This window comes from Vipera ursinii (genome assembly GCF_947247035.1).
Source record: "Vipera ursinii genome assembly, chromosome: 1".
NCBI lineage: Eukaryota > Metazoa > Chordata > Lepidosauria > Squamata > Viperidae > Vipera > Vipera ursinii.
This window is the reverse complement of record NC_139512.1, coordinates 121,123,891-121,145,426: the sequence shown is the minus strand read 5'-3', so window position 1 is coordinate 121,145,426 and position 21,536 is coordinate 121,123,891. Positions and strand designations below refer to the sequence as shown.

Here is a 21,536-nt window from a genome sequence, read left to right as displayed (position 1 = left end):
GACTGGTCCAAAATTCCGGGTGAGAGGTGTAAGAAGCTTATTGATGGTTATAGGAAGCGACTGATTTCAGTTATTTTTTCCAAAGGGTGTGCAACCAAATATTAAGTTAAGGGTGCCAATAATTTTGTCCAGCCCATTTTTGGAGTTTTGTTTGACATTATGTCCAATTTGCTTTTTTTCCTCCCTTTTTTTGTTGTGTTCCAATACACACAAAGGGAATAAACCTGTGTATAGCAAAACATGTGTTCCTGCAATACCTTTCTGTGAGAAATACTTGATTTTCTGGAAAAAATTCTGGGGTGCCAACAATTTTGGCCATGACATTTTACATTCAGTCTTCATAAACAATCCATATCCTGTTGTTAATTTTTCCCCAATTTTTAGTTTCCCTTCAATATTCCAATTTAACCTTTGATATTTATAATTTTCAGGCTTTAGATAACCAAAATTTCCCTTATCTCAATTCATAACAGAATCTAATATTCAAAATACACATTTTATCTATTTGAATATAGTCTTGTTCTATTTCCTAAAAGTTTCTGTTTCCCACCATATTAAATCATCTACTTAATAATACAATATCCCCTTTAATAAATCAAAACCATTATATATATTGCCTGGGTTAATCAATAAATCAAACATTCATAATTATTTTTCCTTTTAGATCTATTTTTTGAATATTAAACAGATAAAATCCTTATTTTCAACTAATTTCCAAATACTTTAAATCTAATGACCAAAATTCCCCTTATCTCAACTTTTTCATTTAACTCTCTAATTAATAATATGAAATCCCCTCTAATAAATCAAAACCCCAATTTTCTGCAGCCTTATTCTGGCTTTCTTCCTTTGCCAACTAGCCTTCCATAGCATTGCTTTTAGATCATCAAATAGATCTCCCTCTTTTATTATATATATTATTTGAAATAAAGACCATTTAATTGCCATTTTTTTGGAAGGGCTAGCCCACAGGTCTGCAACCCGTGGCTCCGGAGCCACATGCGGCTCTTTCAGCCATATCCTGCGGCTCCCAGTCCTCTGCCATGTGCAGTCCAAAAAAAAAAAAAGTGGGACTAAAAAAGTTCAACCAATCAATTCAAATATGCAGGGTAGGTGCATATCTCGCCTTGGCTCCACTTTTCAGTCAAACCCTGTTCTGCACATGCGCGCATGTACACACATGTGCACACATTTTTTGCGGCTCCCAGTTTTTCCTTTTGTGAGGGAACCGGTTCCGAGTGGCTCTTTCACTGTTTCGGGTTGCTGACCCCTGGGCTAGCCCATTTGTATTCATCAAGTTGTCTCCCTATTATTCCAATTCCCCATGATTGCCCTCATATGCTTATCTTCTATTCAATCTGTTCTTCTTCTTTCTCAAATTTCTTCTGATTTATATAGAAATTCTTTTCCATTTTCAGTGTTGTCACTCCCTTTTCTGGTTTTTCCATTAACTGTATTTGTTGGTCAATTGAGTCCTCTGTCTTAATATTTCATCGTTCCACTTCTTCTGTTATCTTCTGCATTGTTAGTTCTTTGGTTGTAGTCAAAGTTTGGGTTTGTGTATCTAAGCTGGCATCTTGTTCTTTTATGTTAGGTCTTGTTTTATCACAAGCTGAAAGAATGGTTTCATGTATTGATTTCAACATGGAAAGGATCTTTTCCTGGTCTTCATCCATATTCTTTTAATAATGTGTTAAATTTTAAAATCAGTCATTAAAAATAATTTTATAACTAGGTATGGGACCTCTCTTTCACCTGTTTATAGATAGTCTTTATAGCAGACGTCGTTTGCCAAGCAAGATTTTATAGTCCAAGGTATTTCATCATCTCATATAATAACCAATAAAGAAATAGGAAGGCAATTCCCCACATATAGCTCTGAAATTCAGTAAAGGTTTACATTCATAGTTCAAGTAGGCCAGTTATGTCTGCCAGCTGTTCTCTTTACAGCTGAGTTTCTCACAGATAGTCCCAAGGTCAAAAGAGTCTTATCTAAAGTCTGGGCTTCAAGGAATTCTCTTTTAGGAAATAACAAATTGTAATACCAAACTTCACCACAAGATGCCACTGATGCCATTTAAAGTTTTTTAAGTCCAAAATTTTTATAATCATTTTTTCCAATTTTATTTCTTTTTTGTAGATAAAAGCAAAAGTCTCCAATAAAAATAGGAAAATTTTTGGTCCCAAAGTTTCAGGAACATATAAATCCAATTAAATTAAAATTGTTCTTTTAGTGCTTTAATTCCCCTGGGTAGTCAGCCGCCGCTATTCTTAGAGGGTGGGATAGAAATTCCCTTCCCTCTTTCCTTATAGAGGGAAAAATACTTTGGGCAGCTTTTATAGGAAAAGAAAATACTTAGGATAAAGAGAAGATTGGATCTCACCCAGTTTCATCCACGTTGGTTTCGAAGTGCTTGGTGGTGATTTTGAGTTTGGCTGTCTGCAGCCTAGTGATGTGCCATATCACTATGGCCAGTCTTTCCTCCGCCGGTTTGGAAGGCTGCCCTGGATCAAGCGGAAGGGCTACCGCCCTCCCACGATCAAGCAGGGGTCCCCTCCTTGCTCGTCGTCCCTACAGGACGACTTTCGACCCTTTCCAAGGTTCCCCAGCGGAGCAAAACTGAATGCGGAAGACGGCGCTTGCCTTCCAGCATCCGTGGCAGCCACAATGGCAAACCGGAAGTCAAAACCAGCAGAATTTTTAAGGCACAGTTTTCCTGAAACTTTGAGAACTATACATTTAAATGTAGAAACAAAATTAACATTCCAAGATATCTTGTGCTCAGGACAGCCTCATATATGGTTCGATTACAGAGACTCACCCAGTCAAGACCAATGAGGCACATTAGCATGTCTTCCAGTTTAATCAGGAGAGCTTCTTTTATATGTTACATTACTTTCTAGAGTTTCTTGCAAGGTCTCCTGATGAAGGATCCTCGTCAGCGTCTATCCTGGCCAGAGCTACTCTATCATCCCTTCATTGCTGGACAGGTGACAGGTAAATATGGTGCTTTTCCTTCTACCGTCTCCCCTCAAACCTGCTTTTGTATCTGCTTTAATGTATACAGTCCAGCGAAATCTGGTTACTGATCTGGATCCTTCTTTACAGTGATCAATGACACAACGGAACAGGGTGTTACAAACCCTTTCACTAGCAAACTGACCCCTGAATTACAGGCTCTGAAAGACCAACAGGCACATTTCCTGGCCCCTCACAGTGGTCAGTCAAAGATTTTGAAGAAGGCACGTCAGAAGATGGCCCAGGAGGCTCAGAAAAAGGTGAAATCTATAGCACATACAATAGTGGCCGAACTTGTGGAAACCTTTTGGGAAAAGTGTACATTTGAGGTTTCATGGCTAATAACACCACTTTTTTTTTAGTAGTACCATAAAATTATATATCAATGGAAAGATAATTTAATCAAGAATGTAATGCAACATAGTTTGTTCAATTATCTCTACTGTATTCTATGAAACGTTATAGCCAAATAACCAGAAAAAGGAAGCTCAACTTGCTTAAGTTGATATCAGGTAGCTTTCCTTCATCTGATTGTAGCCAATGAGCACGAGTGTTTAGAGAGCCAATCAGGTGTCATCTTGTTTTGGCAATGAGCCAATCAGATCACAGTAGGATTCAGTTATTGATGTCATGTATTGAAACTGAAAGGAGGACATTTGTCAGTGTGTTATGTGATCGCTATCAAGTTGGTTGGGGTTTTTTTCTCTTTCATTTAGTGAGCTTGTAAAACGTAATAAAATTAAAGTAATGGTGCAAAGAGTTGACTGATCGCCAAGAAAGTGATGTAAAATAGTATTATTAAGTGAACAAGGCTACAGTTATAAAGAAAAATTAGAAGAAAAATTGGTGGAAACTTAACCAAAGGTGGCATTTCTACTGTACACTTTTCCCTAAAGGTTTCCACAATTTTGGCCACTTCTATAATCCATGGGAAGGGTCCTTTTGATATAGTGAGTCTCAATCCACTACAGTTCTGCTTGATCTTATGTCATTTTTTTTTCTTCTACAGGAGAAATCCAAGCCTCCTTTGAAAGGAGAAATAGCTAAGGAAAGCCAGGGCCCTCCATGGAAAGCCTGCCTAATTCAGGCAGATCCCAGAGAAGGGCATCAGGTGTCTCTCAGTTCTGGAGCAGAATGGGAACAAGCAGATCCATCTCCTACGCCTCGGTGAGAATTAGTTATTGGAGCGAAGGTAACAACAGGTCTCTGCTGTGCAGTCTCACTTCAGTCTTCATCCTTCCTCACGCATAGGGAGAACAGAATTACACACGATTACAACCGGGAATTCCCAGAGAGGAAGCCAACAAATGGCGGTCCAGGAGCACGACTTAGATGCAGCATTGACACTGTAGATCTGGAAGCTGAGGTAAGCATATACCCCAGCACTTTGCATAATAACAAAGACATTTTTTTTCCTTGAATTCCAGAACATTGTGGCCCTTGTGGACACATTCTTTTTCTGTAGGAGCTGGATAGTGATGAAGAATGGCAGCACCTCATTGATGCCACAGATCCTGCAAATGTACAGCTGAGCGCCCCACTGAGTCTTCTGGGAGACCCTGATTTTGTGCAGCGCATCCGTACCCGAATTCAGGATTCTGGTCAGCAGGTGAGATGTACGAAATCTCAGAGAACACTAGATATGTTTTAGGAACTAGCTCTTCAGAAATTAAACTATCTGCACTTTAGAGAAAAAGAGTTGATGACGTAAGTGGAAATACGCTTCTGTGGTCAGCCCCCTTTGGCAATTTTGGCCATTTAGCTATCACTGTTAGGAATTGGTGAGGCATGAGCTTGAAGGATGAAGTAAATCTTTAAGGGTTGAAGAAAGTCAAAGTTCTTTTGTAGGGATCCCTTTTGTAGGGATCGAGGGAGTCGAGTTGGAAGATGCCATTGATTCTGGGGAAAATGGCTGCAGGAGGTATATTGAGTGAAGTTAGTGATGGTTGTGCATATTATTGAAGACAGCATGACGAGAATGAATAAAATGTATAATGTCACACTTTAGGGGCTGGTGGTTTGCTGAATGTTTCTGTTTCTGATACATTTTATAGGTCTTAGAAGGTATGCTTGAGGGTGCTTCCCATCTTCGTCCTGTTCTTCGTGTCATTTGCAACTTGTTAAGTACACGGTGTAATTCAGAATTACTATACACCTTCTGCAGTGACATAGACCTATCCCATTTTGTCATGCAGCTAGTGAGAGACATCTTGGAGAGCTCCCGTATCAAGCAGGTAAGAAAGAGTTATTGTTTAAACAATCAGCTTAATTCCAGAAAAATGATCTGGGTGGATGGCAGGCAAACTTTGCCGTATCTATTTGTTCAGGGTTTTTCATATGAGCATAATTTAAACTGTCATTTTTATGTTTGACTTAAAAGGCTACTGCTAAGCTTGTAAGCCGCCCTGAGTCTTCGGAGAAGGACGGGATATAAATGGAATTAAAATAAATTAAAAAATAAATAAAGACAAAAATCATGTTTATTGCACTTAATTTACCCAAAGTAGATAGCAGTATTGGAGTATTTGAAATGCAGAATTTGGTGGGAAGAACAGCAGGGAACTAGAAGAATAGTACTATGGCTAATCTCATCAGTTGACTTCTGGAAGGTTTAATTTTGCATAGCCAATGTCTGTGCTTTCTTTCTTTCTTTCTTTCTTTCTTTCTTTCTTTCTTTCTTTCTTTCTTTCTTTCTTTCTTTCTTTCTTTCTTTCTTTCTTTCTTTCCTCCCTTCCTTTCTTTTTTGCATTTGTATAGTCTGTATCTTGGACAAAATTCAGCAGTATTTATTCAGAATTCACAGAGATATTCTTTGATCTTTTGGAGGTCCCTAGTCAATTTTCAGAATATGCATTCTTTTCTTTGTCCTACAGCAGCCATGGCATATCACACTGCTGATAGATCTAATTGCAGTGATGTCAGCCTTCTTTGTTAGTGATTTCAACCAGGAGAAAGATAAAGAAAAGCAAAGGTAAGGAACATGCAGGATACAAAATAAATTATAATGCTATTTTCAGCAGAGTAGGGGCAGGCAAAACTGAATTACAGAATGAATGAGTATGGCTGAATAACTGGTAGTTCTATTCTCCCGACGTGTCTCATTTTTTTCCCAAAGCAGGGCATGGCAAATAGAAACCCCTGTACTGCAGTTAGAGGATGGAGAAAACTGTGGTGGGGTTTATTAATATGTTTCAAAATTTAGCTCCTATGTCTTAATTCATAAACAAAAATGGTTTTCTAGTTTGCAGAAATTTTACACTTATGCTAGTCACTTCCTGACTCTGCTACCCATGCTACTGACTCAGCCAACAGATCAAGAAAATAGACTGCGAGAACAAAGTCTCATGGTTAAGTATCAATGCCTTATCTGATTTTTTTAAAAAAATTATCCAGCTGTATTCTGTTGCTGGTTTTTTCCTTCTCCTCTTCCTTCAGCTTCATCATCTGTTGGCCCAATCCACATGCATGCTGAGTCCTTCGGGAAAGGGCAGTATACAAATCCAATTAAATAAATTCATCCCTCCAGGCTCTCCTCAGCTAAGGAATACATATGGCTTCATGAAATTAGAAACCATTATATAGAAATATATAATGTGTATATATAATATACACAGAAATAATTCTGTGTATAGGACAGCTTTTTTTTTTAGGAAAGAAAAGCTTAACTTTAAATCTGATTTTTAAAAAAGTCATGCAGAATCAGATGTGTCTGATCCAGCAATTGGTACCAAGGCAGTAAAAAATTGATAGCCCTCTTGTGCTTCTGCTTCTCAGTTACTGGTATTCAATAGCGTAATGTGCCCAGACATGGAGTTTTTAATTTATCTTCCATGATTAAAAGCCTTGACAAACTTGGATTTGTTTTTTAAAGATCATACCAAATTTTAAGTCTTAAGAAGAGGATTTGAAAGCTTGGATGTTTTCAAATCTCCAGCATACTTTTTCTTCATGTGGTATATTAAATCTAAGTCTCATGTAATGTTATTTTCTTAATGTAGGTAATCAGGGAAATGGTCTTAGAGAAGGAATCCAGAGGCTATGAGGAAAACCCCAGCTGTAGAACACATATGTGTTAAATCCAGAGAGGCAGGAGAGCATTGCAAAGAGTGGCCCCCACCCAATCCCTGACTCCCTGAGGCATAAGAGGGAGGGAAGGGAAAACACGGTAGACTTGCAGTAACCTATTATTATAGCCTATCTCAATGATCTTACTAAAGTGTTGTCCTTGTCGTGATATGGAGTCTGTTTCCAGATCTGGTCTACCTTTCAAAGGGGACAAGACAGTTCAGATCACCTCACATAGTCTTACCATTCTATTAAAGAAAGGGCTGTTGATTTGTTTACTCTGCTAACCCAGGAGTTCTCAATCTTTGTGGTGACATGGCCCTTTAAAATCATTGATTGTTTGGAACCACTCCGCCCCCCCCCCCAACAATACTGATGGTGGCAGAAATGGCCAAGGAGTGTCCCATTTTTAACAGGACCTACCCAAAGTGGTGCACTTAGTGCTGTGATTTCTTGCTAGCTTTGAAAAGTGGTTGTACCTTTCCTCCCTATTCAGCTGGGTATCCTGATAATATGGGGCCCTTCCCTCCTGCCTTTCCAAGTCTTCTGTAGGCCCTACATTCCCTTCCCCCCCCCCCATCCCATTCCACCATTCAGCCTATCTGGTCAAAGCAATCTGTGACTTTTGCTAATGGACCCAGGGAGATTTTATTTACCTTATTTCAGAGGCACAGCTTCACTGTGTTGGTCTAGGGCAGGGGTAGGGAACCTTGACTCTTTTATGACTTGGGGACTTCAATACCCAGAATTCCTGAACCAGCTGTGCTGACTCAAGAATTCTGGGAGTTCAAGTCCACAAGTCATAAAAAAGTCGAGGTTCCCTACCCCTGGTCTAGGGTATTATTCCTTCTACCCACCTTTAAATCTGCTCCATCTGCATTGTAATATTTGTCATTTTTTCCTTCCTTTAGTGTTTCACCCGTTTATGTGAGAGCATGGATCACACCTGTCCATCAGTCTCCAACACCTTCTACACCAGCTTGCTTGAAGATCATCAAGCCCTGCTGGATGCGTTCTATCAAGGTGCAAGCTTTGAGCACTCAGCTCAAGAAGGTAATGGATGCAGTGGCAAAGTGACTGGTCTCCTTTTATTTTGAGGATACGACAAATTGGCCATTAAATTTTCCCATCAGGACTTTCTCTTATTCTTAACTGATAGCTGCTTACAAGCATTGTGTTTCTCTTATATTCTCACATAATTCTTACAATGTTTTTCACCTTTGTGCTCTGAGCCAATTAGAGGACACATAGCAGATGTGATATTCCACATAGTGCAATCAAATTGATTTGCATTACTGTTTACAAGGAATAGACATGAATGCTTGAATTTGTAAGCCACTCAGACTCACTTATATTACATGGGTATCTGCGTAGATAAACAAATAAAATATGTTCTCATTGTGAGGTATTTGGGCTTATACTTTATATGTAGCTGTCCTGAACTTCACTGAAAATGCCCCATTCTCCTCAGCAACGATAACTGTAGCTTTTAACATCTTAACTTACCTTTTTTTAACTTCATTCCATGCCTTAACGTAATTATTTTAAAACCACATACAATTTATATTTATCAAATAAACACCCAGATGTTTTACATGTTTCTAATATTGAATTCTGTTTTGTTCATCAATTCTATTTGATCTTGTATCTTCATATTTTTGTTGATTTCTTTGTTTTTAATTTATTAATCTTAAAGCTAGCTAATGCACCAAATTCTTTTAATGTTCTCATTGTTGATTGTCAGACCGAAAACCAGGGAAGATACAGGGTGATTCTGCCAAGCAGATTTCTTTATTGTTCCCCACTTATAGACAGAATCTTGCCAAACTGAAGAACTCTACTATCTACATTTACACAAATATGAGCTGTCACTGTTGTGACTACTGCCTGTGGATGGCCTTTGGTTAGGCTGAAACAGGAAATAAAGATTTGTCCCATGTTTGGGGCCTAGCAAGGTAATCTAAATAGTTAACAAGCATTTAACACATATCTCCCTTGCTTCTCAGCTAACAAAGTGAGATAGAGCTTGTGGCCTAGAGGTTAAAACAACTGCCTAATGTGCAATCAGCCCAGGTTTGAATCTCAGAAGGGTATGGCTGACTGATGAAAACAAATAAGTTTGAAATGCATATCAGTCTCCCTTTAATTCTTTGTTAGCAATCTAAAATTTACACAAATATGAGCTGTCACTGTTGTGACTACTGCCTGTGGATGGCCTTCGGTTAGGCCGAAACAGGAAATAAAGATTTGTCCCATGTTTGGGGCCTAGCAAGGTAATCTAAATAGTTCCAGGACCAACAGAAATCATCTACAAAAGCTCTCAACTTGTAAGCCTCTTTTTAATTTTTTTAATTTTATTTTAATCCCATTTATATCCCACCCTTCTCCGAAGATTCAGGGCGGCTTACAATCTAAGAAGCACAAATCAAATGTGCTCAGCAATAGCCTTCATTCTATGTATTGCCTGCTTTATTAGGGCTTTCACACACACCCCAAGCAGCATTATTACAAAGTCAGCTTATTGCCCCCAACAATCTGGGTCCTCATTTTACCTACCTCGGAAGGATGGAAGGCTGAGTCAACCTTGAGCCTGGTGGGATGCGAACCTGCACTAATTGCAGGCAGCTGGTGTTACTTAAGGAGGCATTAGCCCACTGCTCCACCAAGGCAGATAAACTCTCATCTTCCTTATATCTCTTCAAAATTTGAAGAACCAAGATAAACAAGAAAGGGATAATGGGCAGCCCTGTCTTGTTCCTTTTGGCATTATTAAACCTCCATTTGTGCAGCCTGTGAGGTACAAATTATGAGTTTACCCATCTTATAAAATTATCTTCAAAAGTTTTATCTTCCATAACTTCACATAAAAAGGGCTAATTTAAATTATCAAAGCCTTTCTCTGCATCTAAAAAATTAGTGCAAGTTGTTTTTCATTATGCTGTTCCAAATATTCTATAATATCTAATACGGTTCTGATATTTTTAATTGTCTTTTTAGGTAAAAATCCACATTGGACTTCGTGAACAAATTCTTCCATAATTATTTTCAGTTTGTCTGCTGAAATCATTGTAAATAACTTATAATTGCTCCTTCAGTAATATTTGTTGTTGGAATTAAATCTCATCCCTCTTTTTGTATTAATGCTGTATTAGCCATTTTCCATGTCTCCTCCCGATAGTATTGAATTCATCTTATTTTGTAGCGGTTGTAAAAGTTCCTACTCAGAGCATTTGCACTAAGAACCTGGCAATCCACCTGCTACTTTCTCTGGTTTAATATTTTTTATAAGTTCAGAAAATTCCCTTATTGATCCGGGTCCATTCATAATCTGTGTTTTGGTTCTCTGTAAGACTTGGTCAGTTTTGTTTTTTAAATAATCATCCTTTTATTCCAAGGGAATATGAGGTCTTTTGTACAAATTAGAATAATAGCGATAAAACAGTTTTTTTTTATAGCCACATTGTCCATTAATATGGTATTTCCCTCTTGATATTTCCAAGTAATTTTCTTTTCTGTATCTTTTCTTAATTTATACACCAGCCATTTCTCTGGTTTGGTAGCAAATTCAAATTTAAGCTTCTACAGTATAACCAGATATCTATGTGAGTAGTAAAAGAAATGGGAATCAAGGTGAACTATGCCAAGCAAAAGAATTCTGAATTTGCAATCATCATTTTTCGATTATTAGAGAATAAGACTTTTCTCCGTGGGCATGAGGCCTAGCAGCATGTCAGTACTAGTTGATTTGACTCGCTATTGCATCATTCTAGGTACCAAAGCAGTGAATTATAAAAAGGATTTTGTAGATTATTTTGTAGACATATAATCTTTCTACTGTGTTCTTGTTCCTTTCCAGCAGTATTTCGAAAATCAGTTGAGCCAGCACACGGGTGGTGTCAGTGCTTGGCAGCTGCTTTTACAGCAGCTCTTGCTGCATCCTGTGGTGTCCCAGGAGGGCACCTCACACATCAAAAGGCCAAAAAGCAGGTGTGAGTTGACTTTGCATGTATACTTATCAGCAGATGGCAAAATAGTCTTATTAATGTAGCAGAGGTTGGTAATATCATTGGCATCAACTGCTGCGGAAGTGTTGCTTCTTGGCCTACAATGCATCGCTTGGCAGCATTGCAATAGTGCTTAGCATTAATAATATGGAGAGCCAGTTTCATCTAGTGGTGAAGGTATCAGACTAGAATCCAGAATCCTAGTCCCACCTCAGGCAGAAAGCCAACTGGGTGACCTTCCTTCTGAGAGTCACTTTCTCTCAGCCCTAGGAATGGCAAACTGCTTTTGGGAAACATTGCCAATGAAACTGCAGGGATTTGTCCAGGAGTCTTCGAGAATCAGACATGATTGAATGGAAGAAGAAGAAAAAAAAATACTACTAATAGTAACGGTACTAGCAGCCAAACCAGTCTTGCTGAATTACGTCCTTGCTATATATCTCTGATCTGAGCTTGTGATGTCTGGAGAGGGAATAATATTTAACCCTGCTGTTTTGATGTGAAAGTAAGTTAAAGTCGCCATAAAATCATATAGAACAGGACTCAGCCTCCATGTCTGGGTGTCTGATATTGCTGGAAGAGTTGCTCCTGTTGCTTTGATTTTCCCCCTTTAGCCAGTCAATTGACTGAGAGTTTTTTTTATTGAAAAGTTTTACAATACATTTTTGAATACAAAAAGCCCCCAACCCTCCCCTCCCCCCTCCCCGACTTCCCAGATCTGAATACAGGGTATAATAATACAAACAAGCATAATCTAAAATATGCTAACAACAATAATAAAACATTAAATTCTATCACACTTTAACTCTCCATAGTCAAAATATTAATAAAATAACTACTAACTAATTATACATCATAAAAATCCGCTACTTATTCAAATGCCAAATGATACTTTTTAGTCCCATAACAAGAGTTTCTCTTGTGGTTTTCTTGCAGATTTCCCAGCAAATTGCTGAAAAGCTCACCAAGAAAGATGATCAACTGCTTCCGTGTCTCCTCTCAACAATTGTGTGTCCTACTTCTATGAGTGGGCTAAAGGTAACGCTCTTGGCGTTTTGATCTTATTGGCAACTCTTTGTGGTGTGTATGCCCCTTTTTCCTCTTTCAGCTGGGGAAAGGAGGGATTAGGTTTCAGCAGTCCAGTGTGGTTTTGCCTTTCCATTGCTTAGGTCCTGTATGCCTGCTGCCATGTCAGTCACGCTCTGTGCCATCGCGTAGCAACTCCAGAATTCCTGAGTTTTCTAATCTGCCACCTGCAGGGCAAGGTAATTGGTTTTCATTTCATTCTTCAATTAGAAAGAGAGCTACCTGTTTACAAATGCAGATTCTTGACTCAAAGTCTAGTTTGTACATCAGGAGGAAAAGCAAGTAACTGCCTCCTGTCCTGTTAGGTTATCTGTCCATAGTGCTTAGCATTGCCAACTCTGACTGGCAGTGTTGTTGTTTTTCCAGGAGCCTTTCCCATCTCCTCTCATCCATTAACTGGCAAAGCTAAACTTCTCAGTGTTGTGAGAGTTCACATACTGACAACCAGAAACAACCTGGATGAGAAAGTGATGAGGAAAAAAGGGTGAGACAATAGGAGATGACAGGGAAGAAGAACTGAGGCAGCCATGAAATAGTTCAGAAGGAGTACTAAACGGACTCCATGTTGACTAGATCTTAGAAAGGTGAAGACTTGGAGATAAGAGTGTTTCAAAACTAAGGCCTGTGTCTTTAAAAGGTCCTGCTGCCTGAAGTTGCACAAGTCCAAGCTGTTGAAGCCTCTTTGAGACTCATCTCCCTGATGTTGCTCCAGTGCCAGATCCTACCTCCACAGTAAGTACAGAGCAAAGCTTTTAAAAACGAATCGATGAAAGTTAGCAGCGAAATGCCCAAAAATTTGGCTGCTCATTTTCAGTCTTAAATCTCTTCTGCCAAAATGCCAGCAGGTAGGTGGAAAACTTTTAATCATATTGTGAAATGCCTATAACTCACCAAAAAGCGGGGAGGTTGACTTGTAGTTTCCGAGTCAGATTAGGAGTGGGAGGGGGTGGGGGCTAGCAGAAGTTTTCCTCAGTGTTGAATCACAGGAAGAAAATGAACAGTTCTTATTTCCATGAGGCATGAGCTGCAAATCCTTAAATTCTTCATTTGCCTTGCTTTGAGGGAACATTCGTTCATCGCGTAAAACAGTTCAGTTCAAGAGACCTTTTACAACAGTGAGAAATGTTTGCCTTACGCTGTTATTTATAAGCAAACATCCTTTCCAGGTATGTGCTGAAATTACCCCAGATTCATTTGCAGCTGTTCCAAAGAGGGCATCATCCTTCAGCAGTGAGATGCAGCAAAGGGCCTCCTTTGTTTTTTAAAGCATTCAGTGGGAATTTTGATGGCAAGATGTCAAAGGTTTTAAAGCGGGGGGGGAGGGGGGGGCACATGATTCAGTCCCATAACTTACTGTATATGAGGAAATATTGCTGAAATCAGTAGGTTTTCTTTCCCTGACTTACAGACCTTTGAGAGTTTTTGTAATTCTGGAGGGCAAGTGCAAACTTTGGGAATTTAGGATACTCTTTCCCCCCCCCCCCACTTGATAGCTTTCAGAGGATAACATTGTGCCGCTCATTCTTCCTCCAGTAAAAATTCCACTTGAGGACTTTTTAAAAAAAAAAGGCATATAAAAATAAGAGTAAAGAAAAACCCTCCTCTTGGGCAAGCAAACACAAGTAATACTTACGTTTATAGTGAAATGTTAGTGGGCGTAGTGAACTTCTTTTAAACAAAGAGCAAAAGCGGAGACAGAGGAAAGTGACAATTGAATACAAATGAAAGTCAGCACTTCTGAGAAAATATCACCCTTTCTACCACGAATGTGTGAATTTCCAGATTTGACAGGCTTGGAAGTATTATTATTTTTTTAATTCCATTTATATCCCGCCCTTCTCCAAAGACTCAGGGCGGCTTGATGACCATGCTGGTCTAGCGTGGAGTATATCTTAAATTTAATCCAAGCTCATCCTCTACCTTGGGTGTTACAGGCTTGAGAAATAATTGTGACCTTTGAAGTTCCTTTAATGGAACTTCAAGCAGCTCCATTAAATAAGGATATTCTGGAGTCGCTCTGCTGACGCAGCACTGATTCTGCTACCATTTCATAGCACCACGACACAGTTGATCATACCGTTACGTTCTTTGAACATAGCCTTGTAAATTGTCTACAAGGAGTCACATGTTTCCAGATTGATTGATTACTAACGGTTGTAATGGGCTGCACTTCAACAATTCTAGATGATTTACAGTATATAGACTAAAAACAGTCTGAAACTGAAACATTACAGTCATATAATGTAATAGTTATTATTTAAAAGTTGCTGTCTAATGAAAAGCTTCCTGACTGAATTCACTGTAGAATTAAGAAAATGGGGAGACAGCCTGACTTCTGGAGATATATAATTTCAGGAAGAGAAGCTGAAATTATGGGTCCCAGCCATTCTGATCTCTCATGGGGAAGATATCCATAGCACCTTTTCCACTGGATTAGTGTTGGCGACATGTGTCAAAGGTGGCTCCCTACAACATTTTGGGTGGCAGATCATGCACCAACACCCAACCACAACTATGCTCAAAAGCATATCTGGTTCTCTTATGATTTTCACAGGCTGTGGAAGCTGCGTTAGAATCGGTCAGCCTTTCCAAAGGCGGATAATTCTAAAACTAAGTCAAGAAAAGATATCTTCAAATTACACTCAACTGATGATTTCATGGTTATGTAACCTTTGAAGTGTTTTGCCACTGCTTTATTCCTCGTGTTCTCTTATCTTCTTAGTCACTGAGCAAGTGCTTCATCAAGAACATTAGGGGTTTTATATGATTTGTTCTTTTCTTTTAATTATATAATTTTTTATGTTGGTTCAGGTCTGAGATTGTGTTAAAAGAGACCATGGAGCTTTTCAACCACAGAGCAAATGCCTCTATTCTAGTGAGTATTCCTGCCAGCTGAAACTGAAAAGGATTTAGAATTTCCTATTTAAATTCACCTACCTCATAGACAGTTCACTTGCTAATTCATTTCAGTTATAGACATTTTAAGTAAAAGAGAATCCCAGATGCGTTGCATTGTAGATGTTCTTCAGTAAAAGCGGGATGAAAATCAAACAGTACTTATTCCACACCTTATTGGTGACATCATAACATTTTTTATTTTGTGAAAAAGATCACACTTCCTTTTTTTTTTTTGCACAGCAAAAAAATATACCACTAACATCTCCAAAATAGATGCTCCGACTAAATGCTCTATGGAAAAAATGTTTTTTTAAAAATACAGTACTTATTCCTATTTGATGGAAAATAATTTGAAATTGTTAGTAGTTTATCATTTTTGGGCCACTGTATCTGTACTTTAGGAGAAAAACGAACCGTTATCTAATTACCAGTTCCATATCCACTGTATGTCAAAGGACTTTCTGACCTTTCTTACTCCAGGTGTAAAAATAATTTTGGGAGACTTCCAGGTGGAGAAAATGGCAGACTGATACATTTCTGAAATGGTTGAGATAAGGGTAGAACTGTGATGAGCCAGGCCAAGGTGAAGAGAATCATATATAATTGGGGAGGGGGAATGGTAATCACCATGTTCGTAATTGCTGCAAAGGAGATTGGAAAGTCACTTCTTCAGACATTTTTGTTTGTTTGTTTTTCCCCTTTGACTTTAACCTTTTAAAAGTATTTCTCACTTTTCTATTACCTTTTCATATTTTTTTCTTCTTAATTTGTTTCTTTGTGTTTCTGTTTCTTTATGTTTAATCCTGTATAAAATTCTTTTTCAGTAAAAATTATCTACAGGTGTCTCCTTTGTCACGCAGAGTGCTGCAGGATTGCTACTGGCCTACCTGATCCAGTATGGTGCTGCTGTACAACTGAGCCCAGAGCAAGCCTTGACAACCATAGCTACTGCGCTCGCAGAACCTGCCGAGGTAACAGTCCATCTGTGTAGAGTTTGGGACAGAAGCCTCTGGTTGTAAATGGACTCATGCCCTTATAGAGCCGTGTGAAACTGTGTCCCTCTAAATACTGTTGAATCGCAATTCTTTGCCGCCCTCGTTATTGGGAAGGCCTTTCTGAGGTTTATAGTTCAGCAACATGCTGAATTGACTGCTCCTGCCATGCAACGCAGTGGCCAGCGTGTGATTTTGACATTCTGCATTCGTCCCTTGCACACCTTTTTCATATCTTTCAGCTGTACCTGCCTTCTCCCATGGGAGCTGGCTTCTATGATGGGCTCTTGTTTTTGCTACTGCATCTGTTAAGCCAGGTATGCGTTTCCTTCTCTGTTCCACCAAGCAGTTGCTCTGAAAAGTATAAAAATTATCCAAGAGATGAAGAGAGTTTGCTGCCAAATGACAGTGAGAATTGACCTACATTTTTTTTTCTTTGCTGTGCTGTACCCAGTTGTGCAGGAGTAGGAAAAAGGCTCCACTTAAATTTTGCCCTTTTTTATTTTTCCTTTTCCACAAATATCCTTGGATTGGGAGCAATGTCAGAAAACTGAGAGGAGACAGAAAAGAATCTGGAAACGGGAAACATAGTTTGCCATATGATTACACCAATATGTAGGCTATATTTGATAAAGGCGTGTCAGATTTAAGAGGGGACGTCTGTGCTCAGCCGGTGGAAGATGAAGATCTTTTGTCTTCAGCCTGATGGTTTGAGTCTGCATTCTCTTGGACTAGGGAGATACAGCGACTGTGAGAGAATTTGTTGCCTCAGAGCTCTGGAGCATTTTATGGCATCGCTTTGCTCTGGTGCTCCACTTGACCCCTTGGCAGCCAGTGATGGAAGGGGAGACCCCAAGAGCTGGCCAGCAGCCGCCAGAGCCTGACTGGAATCTGCTTTCACCTCAAGGTGAGTTGTATTTTAGTTAAGGGGCCCTGCATTATAAAGTCAAGTTTGATCTCTTGGGAATCATTTCGTTCTGTCTACATATTAGAAGACAAAATTCTAGTCTATGAGGCTGAAAAGAGGCTATATAATGTCAGGATGTCCTTGCTTGCTTTCTGGATGTTAAACGTGGACATGGGGGCTGTCTTAAGTGAAAAAGGACAGGAAAGCATTGAGTGAATGCATCAGGGCTGTTCTCTCTCTCTCTCTCTCTCTCTCTCTCTTGCCATAGGAACCTTACTCTTCCTCAGCCTGGTCCTCTTCATCTTTACCCAAGAACCTCACCAGTGCCTTTCCCAGCTGGCCCAACCCAGTAGTCTTATGATGGCAATTCTGAACAAGCTACTTGAACCTGGCTTCTTGAAACACTTGGCCCAAATGTAAGTAATGAACAATCCAAAAGTTGACCTAAAGAACAGGAAAAATAGACACAGCAGAGAGATACACTTAATGGCCTAAATGCTGTTTTCCAATTCTGATTCTGTAAAGCACACCCATCAAACGCAACAAAACGTTTTGGGGGAAATGGCATCGTAAAACTACATGCTTTTCACTCACTCAAACGCTACTAACATCACCCGAAACAATCGTATCATCTCTCCTGCACCTAATGTTGGTCTCATTCTTCAGCACTGTGCTTTTCAAGAAGGATCTGCCAGTAGGAGCAAATACGGAACGATCTGAGCACCCCCACTCCCAGATATTTTCCTAGTGTAATTGCTTTTGAGAATAGTCTAAATATATGCAGCATAATCTAACATACATTGCTGCAACAGACCCTGTAAAAGCAAAAAAAAATGTCACCTTGCTCCATGCAAAAGGAAAATAAAATAAATGAATTCACCACCCTTCCCCATGCCTACCAGTGGAACAACCTGCCTCCAGAAGTTCTGGATGCTCCAACACTGGAAGTTTTAAAGAAGAGATTGGACAACCATTTGTCTGAAATGGTATAGGGTTTGTTGCCTGAGCAGGGGGTTGGACTGGATAGAAGACCTCCAAGGTCCCTTCCCATGAGGTTTCCCACTAAAGATTCTAAGTTACTGGACTAAAAAAAATAACAAATTCTCAATGTCCTCCAAGCTTTCAGCACCTGTACTCGCATTCTAATTAATATTCCCCGTTCTTTATTATTATATTATTCCAACAGGAGCAAATATGGAGGCATCTGAGCCCCCCCCACACACTTCCTCACGTCACTTCCTGATCCTAAAAATTACAATTTAAATAATGGATGCAGATAAGCCTGTTTTTGCAGATACAGAGAATTTGAGATAATTCAGTTTGACATGTTTTGTTTTTTCTCTATGAAACATATACAGGATTTCATTCTCCTCTAAGTTCATCTTCAGAGGGTACTTGGGAGTGGGCTTGAGTGGCAATCCTTCCATTTTGGAATATTTTCTCAGCGAGGGTTGCATCTTTTTTCCCTGTTGCTGCTAGATGGCAAGGATTGGGAAAACAAAAAATGAGACATCATCCTCTTTATTACCTTTTTTTGATGCAGGGAAAAGCATTTTTATTCTTCCATGGTGTTTAATAATTCTGCAGCGATATTTTAAACTTCTTGTTGCTGCTTCTACTCTTACTAGGGCATTATGTATTCTGTATTTCCTTCAGGTTTTGAACTTGTATGTTTACATCAAACGTTGGGTTTTCACTGTAAGGCACTTTTGAGACCTTTTGAACAGGAAGCATTGTAAATCATACATAAATAATACCCTTTCTCCCTTTAAAGATATCACCTAAAATTGAACAGTGACAAACCAGGGAGCAGTCAATGGAGCTTGGGAAGTTGCTGCCTCCTAAATCAGACCATTGTTCCATCAACTGCTGTCTGCTGCACTGAATGGATAGCGCCTTTCCCATTCCTGAATGAAAATGTCAGGCCCGGAAACAGCCCTTCCCTTTTCCACGGGAAGCTCAACCACTGAGCTCCAGCACTGCAGCCCTCCCTTGACTGCAGTTAGGCTATGTTACCTTTTGCATAATTAATTTAATTTAATTTATTAATATTTCTATACCGCCCTTCTCCCGAAGGACTCAGGGCGGTGTACAGGGCAAGAATAAAACACAAAGTTACAAAAATTAAAAAGTAATTAAATACATGCCCATAAAAACAATAAGTACATTAATAAAACCCCATTAAAATGATAATAAAAAACCCCACCAATCCCCCCTCAGGCCAGGCCGGCTTGTTCGAACAGGTATGTTTTCAGATCACGGCGAAAGGAGCGAAGATCGGGCGCCGTCCGGAGCTCAACCGGTAACTGGTTCCATAGCTCCGGGGCGCCCACAGAGAAAGATCTCCCCCTGGGGGCCACCAATCTACATTCTCTGACCGGTGGCAACCTTTCACTAGGCCAGGGGTAGGCAACCTCGGCTCTTTTATGACTCATGGACTTCAACTCCCAGAATTCCTGAGTCAGCTGACTCAGGAATTCTGGGAGTTGAAGTCCATGAGTCATAAAAGAGCCGAGGTTGCCTACCCCTGCACTAGGCTCAACACTTCCTGAAGCCACTGATGCTTGGGACTGCAGCTTATATCCGAAGTCTGAGGGAATTGGATCAGCCTAATGCCTGACTTGCTGCTCTTTTTCTGCTTACTCCCAGGCAAGTCCAGGAGGACAGTGATACCAAACTGGTGCCCACTGTTGTGCTCCAAGTCTGCCGGCTATTCTGTTTCCCGTTTGCTCTGGATGTAGACTCAGAAACTGTAGAATGTATCGTGGCAGGTCTGAAGGACTCTCAAATCCCTGCCCATTTACTCCAGGTAAAATCTGTTCCGGCATTTAGGTACTTGCCAGGGGTTGTTCAGGGGGAACAGCTTTGTAATTCCCTCTCTGTGCCCTGGCTGTTCTCTTTCCCGCATTTCATCCTGTGCTCTGGTGTGTGTGCTTCTTATCTATGACCTAGGTAACCATAGAGAAGTTGTACTTTTGGCGTAGGATAGAAATTCCAACCTTTGGAAAACATAAATGGATTCTGATTTTGTCGTGCTGTTCTTCATAAGAATATCGATCCATTCCTGGACTCCCTCCTTTGCTCTCTTTTCCCTTAGGTCTCCATTCAACATCTTCCCATCTCGGAGACTGAGTTGCCTTTGAGTCTTTTATGCCGCTTGGTACTGAGCGATGAGGCAATCATTGACCAAGTGGTGGAAGTAGCCACCTCAGAACAAGCCGTTGTCTTCTTGTCGGCCATTTTGCTTTCAGATCAGGTAGCTGTTACCGCAGATCTGCTCTCCCTGCTCACTCACATAGCCCGGGCCAGCCCAGCTCACTTGCCTTTCCTGCAGAGGCTCCTGATCGACTCAGATTCAGCTTCCCAGCTTTTGAACCACGTGCTCTGCCACCGGGAGTGCCTAATCCGAGCCAGAGCTTGCAGCCTGGTAGGCAATCTACTACGACACGGACAAGGGTTCCCTCACGTATTGTGGGACAAGGCAGGGCTGCAGGAACCTTTGGTGGGTTGCCTTTCAGATGAAGATGAACACGTGCGTTGCTCAGCCAGCTTTGCTGTTGGTAATGCAGCCTACCAGGCCGGCCCTTTAATGCAGGGTTTTAACAAAGCAGTGCCTTGGCTTGTTCGGCTCCTGGGGGATTCTCAGGCAAGGACCCGTTGCCATGCCGCTTCAGCCCTGGGCAACTTGGGACGACAGTCTGTGGAGGGGGGAGATTTGCTGATCCAGAGCAGAGCACCTGAACTTCTGTTGGACGTGGCCTGCTGCGACTCCCATCCTGCTGTGCAAGAGGCAGCACTCTTTGCTTTACGCTCCATTGGCCAGCAGTCCAAGATTCACCAGGTACAAATTCTGTAACTTTGAAGGGTGATGATGGATGACTATGAACTCTTTATCCAGTGGGGAAAGGATTGGAGACTGGCAGTACTTTGGTGTAGTAGACCCTCAATGCACCATAGAAGTTTTCTTGTTAATAGGAATTAAAATATGATGCACTTAGATCTAAAAAGGGTATTCCATCAGACAGTTCTTTCTAGTCTTAAAGAATGCCATCGTAAATACTGGCACCCAACATTAAACATAAGTCAGTATGTTTATTTAATCTCATTTTGTCTCCTGGTTTCTATTAATCTAAGACTGACTCTCTCTACCCTCTCAGTTAATAAGCAGCCATTTGTAAGCCTCCATTTCTTTGTACAACAATCACACGTGATTGGGAATGTAAAACTAATTTTATGTTAGCTAGGCATAGGACCTTTAGCAGTTTATCCCATCATTTAGTCTTAGTACCGTTTTTTTAATATATTTTGATATTTGTTTTTTAAAGTATTCCTATCTGTCACATTTGTTAACAAGATACAGTAATTTTTTTAAAAAGATATATGATCTAGCTTTTCTTGCTGCTAATGTGGGGAGGGAATAAAAGAGGCTATTTGGAAAAATTGAATCCTTGGTGTTCTCTTAGCTTGGTTGTTTGCCTGCAGATATTTCATTACTCATCAAGGTAATTTCTTCAGTGCTGGTGAATGTGGGGTTTGTTCCCTGTTTATATACAGTAGCTTGTCCT

At 40.1% G+C, this 21,536-nt stretch overlaps 1 protein-coding gene across 1 annotated transcript in view; it reads left to right on the top strand.

Annotated features, from left to right (window-relative positions):
- The window catches only part of STK36 (serine/threonine kinase 36), a 40,111-nt gene that overhangs the window by 8,081 nt on the left and 10,494 nt on the right, over positions 1–21,536 (top strand). Inside the window, exons 8-27 of the mRNA XM_083375685.1 lie at positions 2,905–2,998; positions 3,110–3,279; positions 4,029–4,186; positions 4,271–4,385; positions 4,485–4,628; positions 5,074–5,253; positions 5,893–5,990; positions 6,261–6,366; positions 7,996–8,137; positions 10,941–11,071; positions 12,025–12,126; positions 12,258–12,353; positions 12,812–12,906; positions 14,986–15,049; positions 15,933–16,043; positions 16,307–16,381; positions 16,800–16,971; positions 17,240–17,387; positions 19,621–19,780; positions 20,069–20,812. Coding sequence (XP_083231811.1) covers positions 2,905–2,998; positions 3,110–3,279; positions 4,029–4,186; positions 4,271–4,385; positions 4,485–4,628; positions 5,074–5,253; positions 5,893–5,990; positions 6,261–6,366; positions 7,996–8,137; positions 10,941–11,071; positions 12,025–12,126; positions 12,258–12,353; positions 12,812–12,906; positions 14,986–15,049; positions 15,933–16,043; positions 16,307–16,381; positions 16,800–16,971; positions 17,240–17,387; positions 19,621–19,780; positions 20,069–20,812 — 3,105 coding nt within the window. The remainder of the gene's footprint in view (positions 1–2,904; positions 2,999–3,109; positions 3,280–4,028; positions 4,187–4,270; positions 4,386–4,484; positions 4,629–5,073; positions 5,254–5,892; positions 5,991–6,260; positions 6,367–7,995; positions 8,138–10,940; positions 11,072–12,024; positions 12,127–12,257; positions 12,354–12,811; positions 12,907–14,985; positions 15,050–15,932; positions 16,044–16,306; positions 16,382–16,799; positions 16,972–17,239; positions 17,388–19,620; positions 19,781–20,068; positions 20,813–21,536) is intronic.